Source organism: Spermophilus citellus (genome assembly GCF_964194105.1).
Source record: "Spermophilus citellus genome assembly, chromosome: 1".
NCBI lineage: Eukaryota > Metazoa > Chordata > Mammalia > Rodentia > Sciuridae > Spermophilus > Spermophilus citellus.
Genome location: NC_138182.1, coordinates 122,519,057 through 122,537,456, shown reverse-complemented (window position 1 = coordinate 122,537,456; position 18,400 = coordinate 122,519,057). Strand labels below are relative to the sequence as shown.

At 55.2% G+C, this 18,400-nt stretch overlaps 1 protein-coding gene across 1 annotated transcript in view; it reads right to left on the bottom strand.

Moving 5' to 3' along the window:
* Positions 1-10,752: 10,752 nt before the first annotated feature.
* Positions 10,753-18,400, bottom strand: part of SH3PXD2B (SH3 and PX domains 2B) — a 75,064-nt gene continuing 67,416 nt past the window's right edge. The window contains exon 13 of the mRNA XM_081303887.1: positions 10,753-16,857. Within this exon, the coding sequence (XP_081160013.1) occupies positions 15,331-16,857 (1,527 nt within the window). The 3' untranslated portion in view covers positions 10,753-15,330. The remainder of the gene's footprint in view (positions 16,858-18,400) is intronic.

Genomic DNA, 18,400 nt, shown 5'->3' with positions numbered 1-18,400 from the left:
AAAATGTCCACAAATAAACACGAATATCTGACAATTTGTATGTGTGTGTGCACACAGATTCAGCATCCATCATCTGAAAGTTTAAAATCTGAAATGCTCCAAAATCCTGAACGCTTCGAGTGCCAACATCATGCCACCAGTGGAAAATTCCACACTGTGAAACTGTGTCGTGTACAAAACGATTAACAATATTTAAAATCACCATCGGGCTCCATGTATAAAGTGTATGTGAAACAATGAATTTCGTGTTAAGACCTGGGCTTCGTCTCCAAGATATGGCCTTATGTAGATGCAAATAGCCCCAAATCTGAAAAGACCTCCAAAACACTTTTGCTCCCAAGCGTTTGGGATAAGGGACACTCAGCTTGCTACTTAATGTACGTAGTTGTGGGGTAATTGGATACAAGCTGATTCCATCAAATATATCGACATCAGCAATAATAATGAGACTACCATCCGCCGAGCGTTTCCAGAGCCTGGTCCCGTGTAAAGCGTTACCCCCCCACCCCAACCCCCGCGTAGCTCATGCACTCACACCCCCCAGCTCACACCCCCCATTGCATGCCCCACCCGACCCTATCATAGTAGCTATTTCTCATTTTTCAGGCTAAATCTCATGTCTGAATTCATTTGAACTCCCATGTCCACTGCCTCACATTAAGGAGACATAAATCAGAAGCACAGAGGGCATCTGACTTTACTCTTCCTCTCCCAGCATCCTGCTGGGGGGGCATTCACACAGCAATCCCCGTGCACTACAGTGTGCGGTCTCCTCCCCGGTCCTCGGGAGACAAGGTAACATGAGGGCAGGGTGGGGGCAGCTCAGTGGTAGAGCGCTTGCCTAGCCATGGGGAGCCTGGGTTCAATCCGCAGTACCGCGAAACCAAAACAGACCCACCTAGAAACTGGTCAGTCCAGGGTGATCGGGGACCAACTGTCCCCTTGTGTTACTCCCGGCCCTTCATTCATTCCTCCTGTAAATATGTGTCATGCTCTGCTGCTCTGGAGACAGACTGCTACAGAGGCATCTGGGAGACCTCAGTGAACAGGACCCAAGTGTCCCCAACATCCCTGATGAGCCTTCCAGAGGAAGGGTATCTTGGCAAATTTTCTTCCTTACTTTTTTTTTAATGTGGGGATGAGTTTTCAACTGAAGGCTTCGTGTGATCGGTGGACAACAGATAGGGAAGCTCTATTAGGAACAGCGAGGTGGTCCTCTAGGGACATCTGAAGGAATGTAGATGCCAAGAAAGGTATACGGTCCCCAAGAGTTTGAAAGTTCCTGTCCCTGAGACACCCCGAGATAGGAGTATGCGGATCACTTAGAGCAGGAGCTTTGGGGTCCTGCAGCATTGAACACAGAAAATGCATCTTCACGAGGACCAAGAAAGGGCCTCAGAGAAGCAGCTGAGGACATGCCACGGACACTGGGGACACGGAGCTGTTGAAAGCTCTGTCCTGACCACCATGCCCACTGGCCTGGCTTGTTTAACCCTAATCAAGAGACTGCTGGGAGAGGATGACTTCACTGACGGCCAGAGCAAGGTCCGGGCTCCGATTCCCCCTGCGGCACCGAACACAGAGTCTGCATAGAAGCTAAGAGCACGGGCTGAACAAATGGGCACACGTGGGTTCCAGGGGGAGCTTTTGCTGGTGACTTACAAGCAGTATGATTTCAGGGTTCCATTAAGTTGCCGAGGCCAACCTCAGATTTGTGATCCTCCTGCCTTGGCCTCCTGTGGGACACCACACCTGGTCTTGGGAGTTTGAATGTTCCCAACACAAAGCAATGACAAACGTCGGAGGTGACAGATGTGCCGATTACCCTGATTTGATCAGTCCATGTTGGGTACATGCATTAAAATGCCTCAATGTCCCCCTGAAATAGGTACAATTACTGTGTCAATTAAAAATAAAAATATGTTGTTAAACAAAAAAAAGAAAAGTAACATGAGACCCCTGCCAGAGGGTTCCCAGTCCACTGAGGGTGACAGACACACAAAATCAGAATCCCAGCGCAAGTGCTAAGAGCTGGAGTCCTGTAGAGAATTCTCCCTTTTGTTCCTTTCACACAAAGGCCTCAATCTTATCAGGATGCAGTGGTGTTATGAAAAAGGTCAAGGAATTTCAGTTAAAATCAAGAGCATTTCCACCAGAGACCTCCCCGAGCACTTCTAGCTCCAGAGAAGGCGGCCCAGTGGGGTGGCCTTGGTCTCCTGTCACCCTGTGATTATGACAGGGACTTAATGCTCCCGGCTGCTGACTTGCAGAGTGCTACGTTCACCATCGCTCACATTTCCCATCGTGTCTGGGGGCTGGTGAGTTGTCCTGGGACCCCGAGGCCCAGGGAACTCATTCAAGAGGATCTGGTCTTTTAAAAAGCACAGGAAAGGTGACTGGTGGTAGGACTCTCAAGGCATGACGCGGCCCCAAGTTACAGTGCACACACGGGCACCGTCCCCAGGGCTCTTGCGGTTCTTCTGCTTTAATGAAGAATAAACCCCCAGGTAGGTGCTAGCTTATCTCTGCCGCCTCCTTAATGTGGGCTAATCTCTCTCGAGAGAGAGCACGAGAGCAGGGGCAGGCCTCCGATAAGGAATATTTAGTCGGCAACTAACTCCCATTTCTCTTTCAATAATGCATTTACGTTTAGAGATACCTTCTATTTCTGTTTTGTACCAGGGATTGAACTCAGGGCCCTCGACCTCTGAGCCACGTCCCCAGCCCTGTTTTGTATTGTATTTAGAGACAGGGTCTCACTGAGTTGTTGAGCATCTCGGTTTTTGCTGAGGCTGGCTTTGAACTCTCGATCCTCCTGCCTCAGCCTCCTGAGTGCTGGGATGACAGGTGTGCATCATGGTGCCCAGCTTAGAGCAAGTTCTATTTATGGACAATTAAAGTTTTCCAGGTGTTATCAGGGACATGAACGTGTTTAAGGAAACGGATTTAAGTTAGAAGAACTTGGTCAGTGAAGGTGGCACGGGGGTGAGGCGTGCGATGGTTCTGCTGGAGATGTGGAAGCCTTACCCTAGGTTCCGCCCTCTGGGCAGCTTTTGTAGCCCTCACCCCTTCAGACATCTTCTCCAGACGTTCCCTCATGAGCCTCCCAGATCACCTGTGGTGACTTGCATGCGGGGCTTCCTGGCCATGCTACGAACTTCTCTGTCTTCCCAGCAACACACCAGGCCTAGAGAAGGTTCCAGAAATGAGATGGCTGATCCTGAGCCCTCCTGCATGAAAAGAGAAGCTTCTGGTTGTCCCCCCAGGCTCTGGGCCCAGCTCCCTCTTCTGAGGCAGACCCCTGGGAAGACTCTGTCCAGAGTCCATCTGCTGGGAGGGCCTGAGTGGCCAAGGGGGCCCAGAGAGGCACACTGGAACCCCTGGAGGAGGCACACTGGACCCCCTGGAGGAGGCACGCTGGACCCCCTGGAGGAGGCACGCTGGACCCCCGGAGGAGGCACGCTGGACCCCCGGAGGAGCGCACGTCCAGCTGACTCACTGCTGGGGGGTAGGACTGGCTTTGGCCTCTGAAGGGGGCACATTGCCCCCCTGCCCCAGGGGCTGAAGCTGCCCGTCTTCAAGGAAGTACCCGTGCTCTCCCGCTGCCAACAAAGCTGCTTGCTGTCCTACGACTGGACCCGGAGGGCAGGTGCTCGAGTTGGCGTTGGACCGCGTCTTGTGAGGGCCATGATGGTGCCCACTGGCCACATGGGCTGCAGCCAGATGCTCACCTGCCTGACCTTAGTGCCTTCCTGGAGCATTTTGAGGACGACTTCAGCCACATGTGTGAAGAGCCTGGTAGGCTTGGAACACAGTCCATGCTTACAGAAGTGACGAGGACACTGATGTCTGTCTGTCTGGAGCCGAGGTGGGCGCCCTGCCCCATTCCTTGAGCCTATGAGGCGGGGGAGGGGCGGGAGGGGACGCTGGCCCCTGAATGCTGGACCTCAGCCTCGCCATTCCCCAGTCCTAATTCTAAATATGAGGTTCACCTCGGGCGTCCAGACATTCTCCATCCCGCTTCCTACAGATAAAAAATTACTGAGGGTTGAAACAAAAAGGCAACGAAATACCAGCAGCCCTTCACAGAGGGGCTCCCCCCAGGTGGCCAGAGGAGGAAGAAGCTTCGAGAAACAGGAATTGCTTGGCCACCTGCCTCTCTCCTTCCTGTCCACCCTGCAAGGAGCGCTGCTCTCTCCCTGAGCCCCTGGGGCACCAGGCTTGAGCTGGTGCTGAGCCCAGGGTGGTGGCACCTGGGGGGCAATGGCACCTGGGGGGCAATGGCACCTGGGGGGCGGTGGTACCTGGGGGGCCGTGGCACCCCGGGGGTGGAGCCTCCTTAGAGTGATGAACTGGACTTGTTCTCAGTTCCTTCCTGGGTTCCGGGGCCTGGCTTGGCCTCAGCAGCCCAGGGAAGCCAACGTTTCTTTTGTCTCAAGTTTTATCTTCAAAATTCAGGTTTGTAGCCCCTTGCGTGACCTCTTCCTGTGTGTTTTAATATGAACATAGTGAAAAGCATGATGGCCAAAGTGCTCAGGTCTCTACTCCCCCGACCTGTTCCTCCCATGGCTAGTTTTGGTGTAAAAATGAAGTTCCAGGAGCTGCTCTGGGTGTGCCCACACGGCACTGCTGTGTGGGACTGGACTCCGTGATCCTGGCAATTTTTGGCATCCAGAAGCTACAGGAAACTTCTGTGCTCCCTTCTGCCTGAGAGGAGGCTCCTACAGGAAGGGAAGGGGAGCAGCCAGCGGCAACAAGACTTGCCTCGGGGAGTCTGCCCATGCCAGGGCTTGGAGCTGTGTCCCAACTTGGGCAAGGCTTCCTGTGGGAATGGGAACATCCTTTTCTTTGGTTGTTTTTCTAGTTTTTGTGATGCTTGGAGTGCTGGGCAGGTGCTCCACCACTGAGCTACAGTCCCCATTCCAGCGTGTGGGGATTCTGCCGGGGCGGGGGTGCACGCCTGTAATCCCAGCAGGAGAATCACAAGTTCAAAGCCAGCCTCAGCAACTGGCAACTTAGTGAGGCCCTAAATAACTTAGTGAGACCCCGTCTTAAAATACAAAATAAAAAGGACTGGGGATGTGGCTCAGTGGTTAAGCACTCCTGGGTTCAATTCCTGGAACCCTCCTATTTCCCCCCCAAAAAAAGTATAATAAAAATAATTCAGCAAATCCATGTTCACAGTGAGACAGGGCAAAGGACAGGAAATGGCAGATAACACTCCCACCACCTGGTTGCTAGCAGCCTACAGGGCGGGGAGGGGTCCCATTCTCAAACACAAGCGATTGCCCCCTGCAATCCCTTCCTGTCCTTTTGGTCATGTAGGCATGATGGGAGGAGGGGGCACGAGAATACAGAAAACCTGAAATCTTTGGACCCTCTCTTCTATGGAAGAATCTCTCTCTCTCTCTCTCTCTCTCTCTCTCTCTCTCTCTCTCCCCCCCCCCTTCTCTCCCCCCCACCTCAGGTGTTCAGTCTTCACCATTACGGGGGTGGGGGGCGGGGAACGGGCGGATCCTGATTTTCAACACCAGGTTTTCAACGGCAGCAGGGGCTTGGCCAGTCCTCAGATCTCCTCCAAGTCTGCGAAGTAGCCGCCACATTCTCTCCAAGGGACATCTGCAGGGCTCTCCACGCTGAAGTCCCACTTGGGCCGGTTACTCTGCTGAGGATGGGAACCAACATGTGCCCACGTTGGCCCCTGCAACTCGTGCTCAGGGGCACAGACTCAATTCCATACAGTGACGTTCTGAACGACGATTTAAATTTAGGATCGGCTGCAGTACTCCCCCAAGTATGTTCTGTGGGTGAGAAGATTCTGTGGCCCAATACGTCCTGGAAGCCGTGGATTCAGCCAGGTGAAATAGCTTCTTACCACAGGATTCTTTGATGTGCCCGAGGGGACACAGGACTCCAAGGAGGGGGCTTCAGAGGGTCCTCCCACAAGCGTCTGCCAAGTGGACTGAACTCTGTGTCTGGTCGTCTGGAGTAATGGAGGTCCCATGAACACCCTCTGGAAACACTTTCATTTCAGGAAAAAGTAACAAAATGGAAGGTTCGTGTGCCGGGGGCAGCGGGGCTGATCCCTCCAGCTGCATGATTTTCCACAGAGCTGGGAACGGGCTGTCCGTTTTCAAATGGCTGCTTTCTGAACAGTTATGCAAGGGCTTGCGTAACACTCTGGTTTTGCTCTTGACTTACAAAGCCCAAAATATTTACAAGCCGACCCTTCAAGCAACTGTTTGCCAATTCCCGGGCAAGGCGATGGACATACTTGAAGATTGTCCATCTCTACTTCTGCTCTTCATAGAAACAAGGACTATTAAGTGCTATCAGGAGTGCCTGCTGTGAGCTAGGCAATCAGCCTTCATCAGCCTTCACAACTCTGGGAAGGGCACTGTTGTCCCCGTCTCATGCCTAAGGACACTGAATTTCACAGAAGCCAAGGGCTGTCAGAGCCAGGATTCAAGCCCAGGTCTGATCGCCAGTGCATGTCTATCTGTTCCTCGGTCAGAGGTTTATAAAGTGGATCCCAGGGGGCATAGAAGACAAGCCCCCTCCCACCCCCCCCCCCCGGCATACTAGCTCACACACACACACACACACACACACACACACACACGTATGTGTCATTGATGTGACTGATTTTTGCAGTGCTGGGATGGAACCCAGGCCCTCGGACCGCTGAGCAAGTGCTCTACGACAGAGCCTCACCCCAGCCCCTCATTCTATTTGTAATCTCTATTTCATTATTTGGTTTAGGTTTCTCCTTTAGACACATTAACTTTTGAATATTTTATCATACTCTATAATAAATCAGCTACCAAGCAGAAGCTGGTGACAGTTTTGAAGGGGCTCTCTCCCTCCTTCTGCCTGGGTTCAAAACAGGGAGATCAGGGAGATGTGAACAAAAGGTCAACTTGATTCTTGAAGGGGTGCAGGGAGAATCTGGACCAGGCATGGCCTGCAGCAGCCATGGGGTTCCTGAGCCTGAAATCCAGCATCAGACATGCCCATTGGCCCTCGGGGGCACCCTTTTGAGGCCCTTTTATACTAAGGCTCCTGCCGAGGGCAATGTGTGCTCCCTGGACGTCTGACCCCAGACGGGAGAGGGCAAACTTGAGGCATGCATGCCCAGCTCCCAGCTCCCGAAACATCGACCATCTAGAGAATTCCTCCTCCTTCTCCTCAGGGACACACACTGGGCTGGACAGCTGCTCTAATGGAGCCCTGTTCCAGGGAGGAGACCACCGTGCCAGAGGTGCAAGTATCCCACCTAACGATATTCTCCATGTCCGTTGGTCCATGTACTTTATATGCACATTAAATACATAATTGTGCAGAGATCCTGAGATCCTCCGAGAGCTCTTACGACGAGGTCGCAGTGCAGACGTGGAAGACGGCTACTCGTCCTGCACTGCAGATGACCGTGGGAAGCCCCACCAGGGGGACGGGGGTCAGAGGACATAGTAGTTGAAGGACCTTCTGGATCACTAGATGATTCATTAGCTTGGAGCACTGGACACTTCTCTAATTTACAGGTCCCTTAAGGAAAACTGTGTGGGAGGAAGAAAAACTCCCTTCCTGGCAGCAGCGTCCCAGAGTCCCCCGCATGGGGCAGCCTCACTGTGGGAAAGTCCAGGGGCGGCTCCAGGGTAGACCAGCAGCACAAGAAGCCCTGTCCACCAGCGCTCCCCGAAGTGCTCATGTGGCACTGGAACTCGTGGGCAATGAGGGGTGTGACAGCAGGGACTGGGGTGAAGCATCAGGCTGAGGCCAGGCGGGGGTCGGGGTTCAGACTGAACTCAGGGCAGACTCAAGTGTGGACCTGGATACTTCCCAGGGTTTATGATAGGAGGTCTTGCTCCTGCGAGAGGCTCTGTGAATGATTTGGGGGCCAGTACATTTGAGAAAGCCAATATAAATAAACCCTGTTAGAGTTTCCATCTGGAATGTTCCCCCAAGGCTCATGTGCTGAAGGCTTGGTCCCCCACGTGGCAATGTTCAGAGGTGGGGCTCCTGGGAAAGGACAGATCATAAAGGCTCCGACCTCATCAGCAGATTAATCCATGGATGGATTCCTGGCTGTGGGCTATTAGGAAGTGGTGGACGCTGTAGGAGTCAGAGTGGAAGGGAGTCGGTCCTTGGGGGTGTGCCTTTGGGACTCTATCTTGTCCCTGGCCATCACCCTCTGCTACCCAGCTACTGTGAGGTGAGTAGCTTCCCTTACACCCTTCTGGCCATGATATCCTGTCTCAGTACAGGCCCAGAAAGAACAGAACCAAATGGCCACGGACTGAAATCTCTGCAATTATGAGCCAAAATAAGTGTTTCCTCTTTTAAGTTGTTTTCCTCAGGTACTTTGTTACAGTGACGGCAAAGCTAACATGTAAATATAAATCACTGTAAAGAGTAACATTCACACTGATTTTAATTACATAAGAGGCTGCTTATGTTTACATAAGATCTGCCATAAAGACACTGTTGAACCTTATTTAATACAGCATTTCTCATCTAATGTGTCCATGGAATGATTATTTCAGAACACTAATTGGCGTTTGTTCTGGACACACTTCAGGAAATGCTGAGTGGAAAGATTATGGATCTGGGAACTGTCAAGGTAATGGCCTTTGGATTTATAGTTCCACGTTCTTCCTCTTAGTAGATGTGACTGTGGGTAAATTGCTTAATCTCTCAAGATACCAATTTCCTCATTCCTAAAATGGGTATGATAATTCCTAATTGGAAGAAGTGTGGTGATGTTTATAAGAGATCATCTTAAGGTATCCAACTAACATCATGTCCTCAACAAATTTAAATCTTTTTCTTTAATTACAGTTAGGGTTGGGAAGTATTTTTTAATAAGGTTTTTAAGCCCAGGGAATATTTAGGTCGTAATCAGAGGTGTGCATTGGTCAACAGTCTGGAGGGACTCAGTGCAGGGAGTTGGCTCTAGGATCAGAGACCACACAGATGAGCTATGTGGACCAGTATAGGCCCCTGCTTGCGGGTGTGAGAGGTGTGGCACAACTCCCTCTCGGGGACCTCCTTCAAGGCCCACCTCCTCTCAGCACTGCCCGCTGGGGACCGAGCCTCTAACATGGCAAGGAAGTTTGAGACAAGGTCAGTGCTCGCTCCGTGCCTCACAGGCCCAGAACATGGTGAATGCCCAGACAACAGTGGCGGTGCTGATGGTGACCGTCTTCATCACACACCGGGTCACACCAGGTCAGGGCTGCTCGGTGGCTCATCCTCTCAAGGAGCGGAGCCCTTCTTCAGAACCTGCTCCTCGGGGATGCCGATTCCTGCTGATTCTGACTTTTGGGGGGCTAAGCCTGGGAATCTGCTTTGACAAGCTCCATGGTAGATTGTGATGGCCATGGACTCTTGGGCCACTGACCGGGCAGCCTGGGTTACGAGAGGCGGAAGAGCCACACTGGGAGAGAAGGAATGGGCATGAAAGAGGCTGTGCTGTAAGAAGAGGGTCCCATGGCCTAGATCCTGGGCCCAGAGACACCCGTGGCCCTTGGCAAGGGGGACTGGCAGGTGCGAGGGTGGACGGCTGGGTCAAGTGGCCCTGGCTTTTCTGGAACAGCAGTCCTGGGCATGGTGTGTGTCTGTCCCAGGCGCCACCTGAAGGCTAGAGGTGGGGCTCGCAGCCCCTGGAGGGGAAGGGGAGCCTTCCCCCCACAGTTCCCGCTCCCTTGCTCAAGGGCAGGTGGCCCCCCAGAAGTCCACGGCTCTGGCCGTCCTGTTCTGCGCTCAGTCTGATCTCAGCCTGCTCCCAGGGGCTGGGCCACACGCTTCCCTCCTTCTTAGGGGAACAGAAATCAGCATTTTAATGGCCATTATTCCTCTCTAAGGTGTCTCTGTTGTTGTATGTGAAGTCCCCCACCCCATTTTTTTTGGTACCAGGGATTGAACCCAGGGGTGCTTAATCACTGAGCAACATCCCCAGCCCTTTTTATATTTTATTTAGAGACAGGGCCTCACTGAGTTGCTTAGGGCCTTGCTAAGTTGCTGAGGCTGGCTTTGAACTTTTGATCCTCCTGCCTCAGCCTCCCAGCTGCTGGGATTACAGGCGTGAGCCACTGTGCCCAGCTGTGAACCCCTTTTGAAGTCCACCATCCGGGGTCTCTGCTGGTTTTCCTCTTTTCTTTAGAAGATGGGTGGTACTGTCATTTTGTTCAAAGATTCACTTGTGACTGGGGAGTTCCACCTTTGGGGTTGACTTTGCCATTGCAAAATTATACACATCAGCTACTACGCCTGCCTGTAATCCTGATGGGCTTTGGGAGGCCGATGCAAGAGGATCGCGAGTTGAAAGCCAGCCCCAGAAACTGGGCAAGGCCCTGTCTCAAAATAAATAAATAAATAAATAAATAAATACACACACACAAATACTGGGGTTTGACTCAGTGGTTAAGCACCCTTGTAAAAAATAAAATAAAATAACCCATCTCCCATGGCACGTGGCATTGCCCAGCGGTAGGCAAGGCCAGAGAGCGGTCAAGACTCCTCCACAGGGAAGCTGTCGTCTTTAGGCAGAGCTGGGAACAGCCGGGAGCCAGCAAATAAGGACACTTTCCCCGGGTTTGTGGACACTGTAGCTAAAAGAAGGTGCCCTAGGGCCCAGAAAGGAGGCACCCCAAGTCTGGACAACACCTCAGCGCAGCCTGCACAGGATAAGATGCTGGGGGCGGGAAGCTGTGCGCCCTTCACCCAATAAAACCCAGACACGTCATTCTCACAGCGAGGCTTGAAACCAGTCAAGCACTTTTTATTTATTAAAAACAAAAACCAAAGAACAAGCCTACTGGTCAGGTGACAGTCTCTGCATGCTACAGCTAGGTGCCCCTCACATCAGACACTCAGTGTTTGCTTTTGTGTCAGAAGGAACCTGTCACTTTTCCACAAGGGTATGGGCCGTGTTGAGGTACCCAGGGATCCCCAGCATCGTCCCACGAGCAGACACCAGCTGCGGCAATGCTGCCCAGAGTCCACTGCTCCTGGAGGGATGAGAAGTGGCCCAGTGACGTGAGGCTTCCTGGAGCCGAAGGCATGGCTTGTAGTTCAAGGTCCTGTCTCAGTGGGGTGCTACTAGTTACTGGGCACAAGGCACAGCCAGGCACGCTGGGGTGGACTGGAACCCTCCATTGCATTAGAATTGCTACTGCTATGTTAGCCCCGGGGCCTTCTTTTTCAATACTGAAAGCAAAGGCCACCGGCTATGGCACAATCTGGTCCTTCCAAGGACCAAAGAGGCTGAGCCCCCTCTCTGGGGCCAAGAAGGCTTCCTTCGCAGGAGACACAGAATCAGGAAGGCGGAATGTTGAGCCACAGGGGGCTGGAGGCCTTGCAGGCTAGCACCAGAGCAGGATGGCCATGCAGCAGGGGGAGGCCGCTGCGGAGGGACACTCGGAGGGTGGTCCATGGGCAGGTGAGGGGGTGGAGCCTGGCTGGACCTCTGCAGGGGACCCTACTCCAGGTGGGAGCAGTTCCTACCAGAGGAAGCAGAGTGCCCTCACCCTCAGGCCTCCTTGCAAACCCATCTCCTGCTCACCTGGGCCAGGTCCCGCTGCCGCTGGGGAATCTTTGGTCTAAGGTATGGACGGCTGTCTTTAGTGCACACAAGAGCCCTGAGAGGATGAGACGAAGAGGTCATCCATGGCTAGGCTGCAAGGTGCCCATTAAGAAGTGGGCACAGTGGAAGGAGGGCAGTCAGGCTGTGGGGTTGCTGCTGCAGTGCTGGGGATGGGACGCACATGCCAGGCAGGCACTCCACACCGCGCCACGCCCAGCCCTCTTCTTAACCATGTCAGCTGTCATTTGAGGGCAGGAGTGGTTTCCTCTGTAGCCCACTCAGGGATGGACACTTAGTAATGAGTACTACACGTAGTAATAAGTACTTAGTAATAAGTACTGTCCAATTCTCGGCCCAATGTCCTTCCCCAGTCCTGGGCGGTTTGGCGCCTGTCCTTCAGTGTGGCGTATCTATTCATTCCTCCACTTTCCACCTGGCACTGAAACCCCCGGGGGCTCAGAAACACTTTAAGGCTAAGAACTTTGCCCTAGAAACGTACTCTATGCAGCACCTTGTGACAGAGGCTCAAATGACCCCTGAAAGCCTGGTGTGGCTCTAGCAGTTTCCTAGGAGGGTGGGGGCATGAAAAGTGGTTCGAGCTGGAGCTCAGCTCTCCCCAAGTCTCAGCCTGGGACAAAGGCCAATGTCACCAAATAGTGAAGACTGATTCTCAGCAGAGAATCGAAGCAAAATCCTGTTTTACCAAGTGGTGGTTTTCAAATTCAGATTTTTCAGACTTGGTGGCACTAGGACAAGCTGTACATCTGCCCCAGCTTGTAAGATAAAGTGGCCGGCACAAGGCAGTGAGCGGAAGTGAGTAGGCAAAAACCCACCTGTGCCCACCCTTGGCTGGCACTTCTCTTGTGACCTATTGAAATGTTTGACCAAGGGGTGGTGACAGCTAACTTCAGAGACTGGCCCCCTGGGAGCCCAGTGCACATTTCACCTCTGAAGGGGCAGGAAGGTCAGGGCACCAGGAAGAGCAAGTCCCCCACCTGAGTCCCAGTGAGGCACTGATTGGATGAGGTGGGGCACGGGACTCCACCCTCATGCATCGCTGTGCACCGAGTGGCTCCTGTTCCCCTCGCAGGATTGTCTCGAGAATAAAGGAGGGGACGTGGTGAAGAGCCGGTGAGGTGACCTGTTAGTATGTGGCACGGTGTCATTGATGGCCCCAGATGTTTTCCTGGTCAAGACTCCAGGGAATTCTGCATAAGCTTCGTCAGTTGCTCCCAGACTAGTGAGCATCGTCCTGGATACTGTAAACCTAAGTCCCCAAGCAAGAACAGCGAGGAGGGTCTCTGCCATAGAGATCCAGACAGCTTAGTTGCCTAGGGGCATGTCCACCACTGCAGCAGTGAGCAGACACAGGAGTCCTCAGGCCACAGAGGTGACCCCAGCAAAGAACAGCCACCACGGAGGAAGGAGCTTCCACGCCACACAGTTCCTGTCAGTGCTAGAATAGTCTAAAAGGCAAGTTCTTTGACTTGCAGGAAGACATCCTACCCACAGGAGGGCAGAGCAGGTCTGGTCCCACTGGCTGACCCCGGGGGGAGAGGGACGTGAGGCCACTGATACTCCTTCAGTGGACAAAGCGTGGAGCTCTTCACAGCCCGTGTTGGAGCCCCCACACCCTGGTCTACCCAGCGTCTGAGACGCAGTAGGTGCTTCCAAAATGCCTGAAAATGTCACTGAAACCAGAGGCGAATCAGAAAGAAAACCAGTCAGCTGTGTCTTTGGAAAGGTAGTCAGACCCCGTAAAGCAGCTCCACAAACAGGTTGATCAACAGGGTCCAAACCGCAGGAAAACCATGCTGGGCTTCCCACGCGGAGGGCCTCACATAGGGGTGGTCCTCTCCCACCTCCCTTTCCCCGCACTGCCACCTTCCTCCAGGTCGGGGCACAAATCAAGCCCTGCAAGAGAGAGCTCAGGCTGAGCCAAGGACGCAGGGCTGGCGTGCCACCGTGGACTGAGTGGGACGCCTGTGGAAGTGGCCAGAGCCCAGGGTGCAGCCTGGGGCTGGGGTGCAGAAGGCGGCTCTCTGCACAGATCTTTGGCACGGCAGGTAGATGCAAGCATTCCCTCTAGCAGAGGGACACCGGAATGTGGCAGCAGGTGAATGCTGTGCACCGGAGGTCTCTGGGGCAGGGCAGGGCAGTGGGCTGGGTTCTAGGGCTCTCGTCACACACCAGCAGCCGGCACACAGAAGAGATCTCTGGGATGGGAGCTGGAAAGCCTGGGTCCCGATTCTACTTCTGCAGAATGGTGCCTCTTCAGTCAAATCGGTAGAAGGCTGCCTGGTTCTCCTGGGGTGTATGCACAGGGAGATCTCCTTCATGTGCCAGAGAGAGCAGGAAGCCACGGCAGGGAGGGACAGGGAGGGACGGGCGGCCTCTGCCTGGCCCTGGGCACCTGCCTCCTTCTTGGGCTCCTAATCACCATGCTTCATTCTGCAGGGACCTGGCTGCTGGCCTGTGAGCCACCAGAGCCCCTCGTGGCTGGCAGGGGAGAGGCCACCTCAGCTCCCTCTGTCCCTTCGGCCTCATCCCCCCAGGGGCACCAGCACAGGAGCAGGGAATAGGGTCTGTGCCAGCCACCCAGGACCCCACAGTCCCCCCAAGCTGGGGCAGCAGCTGCTCAGCCTCTGGGCAGCCTGCTATATATGCTGCAGGGGCCTGAAAGGGACATCAGGTGGGGGAGCAGGTGTCCCCTGCTCACACCACAAGGAAGGCACGGGGCCACCTCTCCTGGCGGCTCCCTCCATGTGACTGGTTTGCCTTTCCCTGTGGGGGAACTCGGGCAGCCTGGTCAGAAATCCTCTTTCCTCTCTTCCTGGCTAGCACGTCCTTGGCCGAATTGAGTTTCCTCATCTATGAATGGGCCTAGTGACGGAGGTCTCTGTGAGCACTAAACCATGAGTGCTAAGTGCCACCTCATGTTTGGCACCTGTTGGTTATTGGGGGGGGGCGGTGCTCACGAGGGGCGTGGCTTGTGAATGGACCCTTATTCAGACAACCTCGAGCCTCTGGTCCTAGGAAGACAAACATGAAATGTCCCAAGCAGGGGACAGGAGTTTGCATTGAAGAGCCCCAGGTGGCGCAGAGCCTGCAGCAGCAAGTGAAGCGTGCTGGGGCTGGAGCCAGCCTGTGGCGCTGCTCAGGTCCAAGGCAGAAGACGGGAGCAGGGTGGCTGGTGGACCTCCAGTCCCCTCCTGGGGGAGCGGCATCTGCTGGAGCCTCAGAAGCTGGAGGGCCTGGGGCTCGGGGAAGAGGCCACTTTCCTGGGGACTGGCAACAGAGCTGATGCCTACCGGTCACCGCTCTTCCCGGCACCAGGCATTTGGGAGACAGTGAGCAAAGCGCCTGGGCTTCTAGAAACATGGAGAATCAGAGCAAGTCATGGTGGATCGGGCAGGCTGCCCTGTCCTGTGCCTCTCCAGGCAATGGGGGAGCCAGCGTGGAACTCCTCCTGGTGATAGGAGCTGGTCCTGGAGGCTTGGGAGGGTCACTACCACTGGTCAAGAGGAGGAGGTCTGTTAAGGCAGGGTGTTGGCGAGGACCCCCATCGAGCGGGGGCTGTGGCGTGCACCTTTGGGGTGCCACCACAGGGGGAGACCCGGCTGTGGGTCAGCTGCTCACTCTCCAGCCTCCCAGGGGAGGAGCCGAACTGTGGAGTCGGATAAATTAAGAGGCCATTAAATACGTGGGGAGGCCACAGGCAGCAGCGGGCCTCGGGCGGGAGGGCGCTAGGGCTTCTTCCTGAGGTAGTTGGAGGGGATCCAGCCCTCCCAGGAAGGGGCCCCGCTGAGAGCCTGGCATAGCCACCAGCCGCTGCTGCTCTTCTCCCGGACTTCGAACACCGTCCCCTCCTGAAAGCTGCTTGTATCTTCGTCTCCTTCAAAGTTGGCCACGGCCACATACAAAGAGTCCTTCAGGCTGTCGATGTCAGGCAAGGAGGCCGCAGCTGCCCTCTCTCTGTGGTCCTCCGCTTTGCCAGCTGCCCGCGGCCCCAGCCCACCTTTGCCCCCCGAGGAGTTGGAGAGGAAAGGTTTGGCCTTTGGGGGCACGAGGAGGGCACGGCCGGGGGCAGCAGCTGCCCTGCTTTCGCTGGCTTCCGGCTGTGGCCCTCTGATCTCCGGGAGGGGTCTGGAGGAAGACGAGGAGGAGCCTTTCTTGGGGGGCGGTGGTCTCCGGGGTGGGACCACAGGTCTCTGCTGGGTCGCCTCTTGGACAGGGACGGGCACATTCTTGGGCCCAGGATCGGTGGTCTTGGCTGGCCGCAGGGGGGCTCTGCAGGACAGCTCCTTTGGGCTGAGTCCGTCCTGTCTGCCAGGCCTATCCTGGGCACGGCCAGGTCCCTCCCCACCTGGAAGGAAGCTTCGGCTGAAGGCCATGTCTTGGCTCCCAGCAGCCAGGGCGCTCTCCCCGTCCAGTGAGGATTTCTCCTGGGACTTGGCGGGCCTGAGCTTACTCCTAAGGTTGCAGATATCCACTTGGTCTCCGCCCTGAGGTGGCTCTGTCTTGGGGCAAGGAGCTGGTTTGGGCCTGACCTGAGGTTTGGACTTCAGGAATGGATTCTGGGGGACAGCTTCTGGCTTCTCCTCAGGCTCAGCCTTGGACTTGGAGACTGGCCGGAGGTTGGGCTTCCTCACTTCCTTGGCCAAGACCTTGTGGCCGCACTCCAGCCCCATGTCATTCTTCAGCTGGAACAACTTGCTTTTCTCAGGTTTGGGCTCTGGCTTCCTGCCGTCCCGGGCCGGGGAGTGCTTGGCCGGAATCATTGGCAGGATCATGCCAGGAGGCTTCGGCGAGGAGCCACGGAGCTGCTCCAGCCTCTGCCGCTCCCTCTCCAGCAGCTCCCCCTCCGACTTGATCATGGATTCCTTCCGCGGAGGGAGGCTGGGCTTCTCCTCCAGGCCGGGGTCTGAGATCTCCTCGTAGCCTGCCGACGAGGACGCGTCTGTGGACGCCTTCCTCAGGGCCTCCTTCCCACCCTTCCAGTCTTTGCACCAGGACATACCAGAGTCGAGGGCACCGTGCGGGGTATCAGGCAGGGGCCGGGAGGGGCCCACGGCTTCGCTGCCCACGTTGTTCTCCACTGCCGCTGCATCCCCCAGCCGGAGCTGGGCCACCTCGTGGGGCAGGGGAGCCAGGAAGTTGGGTCTCGAGGCATTGCTGGTCTTCTTGTACTTGTCGATGAAGGTTGCTGGGGCCCACCCTTCCTTGTCTTCGATCTGAATGTACCACCAGCCGCTCAGATTCTTCTCGATCACCTGTAAGGGGACAGAGGTTAGCACGGTGGCAGTGTGGCATAAGGCAGGCAGATCAGAATGGCCTAGAAGAACCCACATGCCACCCAGCGCTGGCAGCTGTGCCTTTGAACTCTGCAGGTTCTCCTAAAGGCCTATGGAGCCATTCCCCTGCCTTAGTGCATCTTACAGAAGGCAGGTTCTCATCCAATATGATTTGTGTGTGTTTTTGAGACAGGGTCTCACCTTGTTGCCCAGTCCAGCTTGGGACTCTGGGCTCCAGCCGTCCTCCTGTCTCAGCCTTCCCAGTAGCTGGGGTTATACTCATGTGCCACCGCACCTAGCGGGTTCTTATACAATTTTGGATTCCTCCAGTCACCCAGACTGAACTTGAGTGCAGGTTTTGAAGTTAATACCTTCAAGTAGGGAAGTGGAGCAGGGGAGAGGGGAGGTCAACTGGGGCGTGAGCCACCAAGGACCATCTGAAGGTCCTGCAGACAGTGCTCAGAAGGGTCCCTTGGGGGTGAGGCATTGATTCTGTGGCCACCAGCATCTCCCAACAAGGGCATCAACTCCCCTGCCGCTGGGAGGTGGGACGCTGCCAGCCTGCAGGGACGTGTCACACAGAGCCCAAGTTACCCTGATCCCGCTTCCTTGGTTGAGCACTGGATGAAGTAGTCACCCAGTGGCTCAAGGACACCCTCATGCTATACCCAGGGTGCTGAGGCTGATGGAGTTGGCAGGCTCCTCCCTGTCCAGCCTCCTTGGCACCCACACACCCACCGACTGCAGCGGTAGCTAGAATCACCCACAGCCTGGAAGATCGTGGGTTTCTTGGTTCTTTTTGGTGCAGGATCAGATGGCTGGATTCACATGGGTGAAGGTGCACAGCCCAGAGACTATGGCTGAACCGTGCTGCAAAATCCACACGCTGAAGCCTTAACCTACCCAGTATGTCCGAACGTCACTGTACTTGGGCGGGGACTTTAAGGAGGTAACTAAGTGACAATGGGAGGCCCAAGTCCAATGTGATTGATGTCTTCATAGGGGGAGGGGATTCGGAAACAGAGACTGGGGGCCCACCACATAAGGACACAGGGAGCCATCCAGAGCCCAGCAGGGAGGCCTCAGGAGAAGCCAGACCTGCTGGCACCTCGATCCTGGACTTCAGCCTCTAGAACTGTGAGAAGCAAACCACTGCTGTGTAGCCCGCCTGCCTGTGGTGCTGTGTCCAGCAACCTCAGCGGATGAACACGCTGCCCTCCCTGGCAGAACGTGACAGGAGGTCTGACTATGCATTCAGCTCCCTGTGATACAGGGACTATCGTCCTATTGAGGAGGCAGGCAGGCGGGCTCCAAAGCCAGACCCTGTGGAGGATCCAGGCCTGGGTGAGAGGCTGCCAGGGGTAGAGGACTGTGGCCATGGTTCTGCTGCTGCGGTGCGGAGGCCTGGCTGGAAAGGGATGGCACCAACAGACAGAGCCAGGAGGCTGGGCCCGCCCGCGGTCCTGAGGTCAGTTTTAGCTCATGGCCTGCTTCCCAAATGGCCTGGGCAAGCCTCATGCCC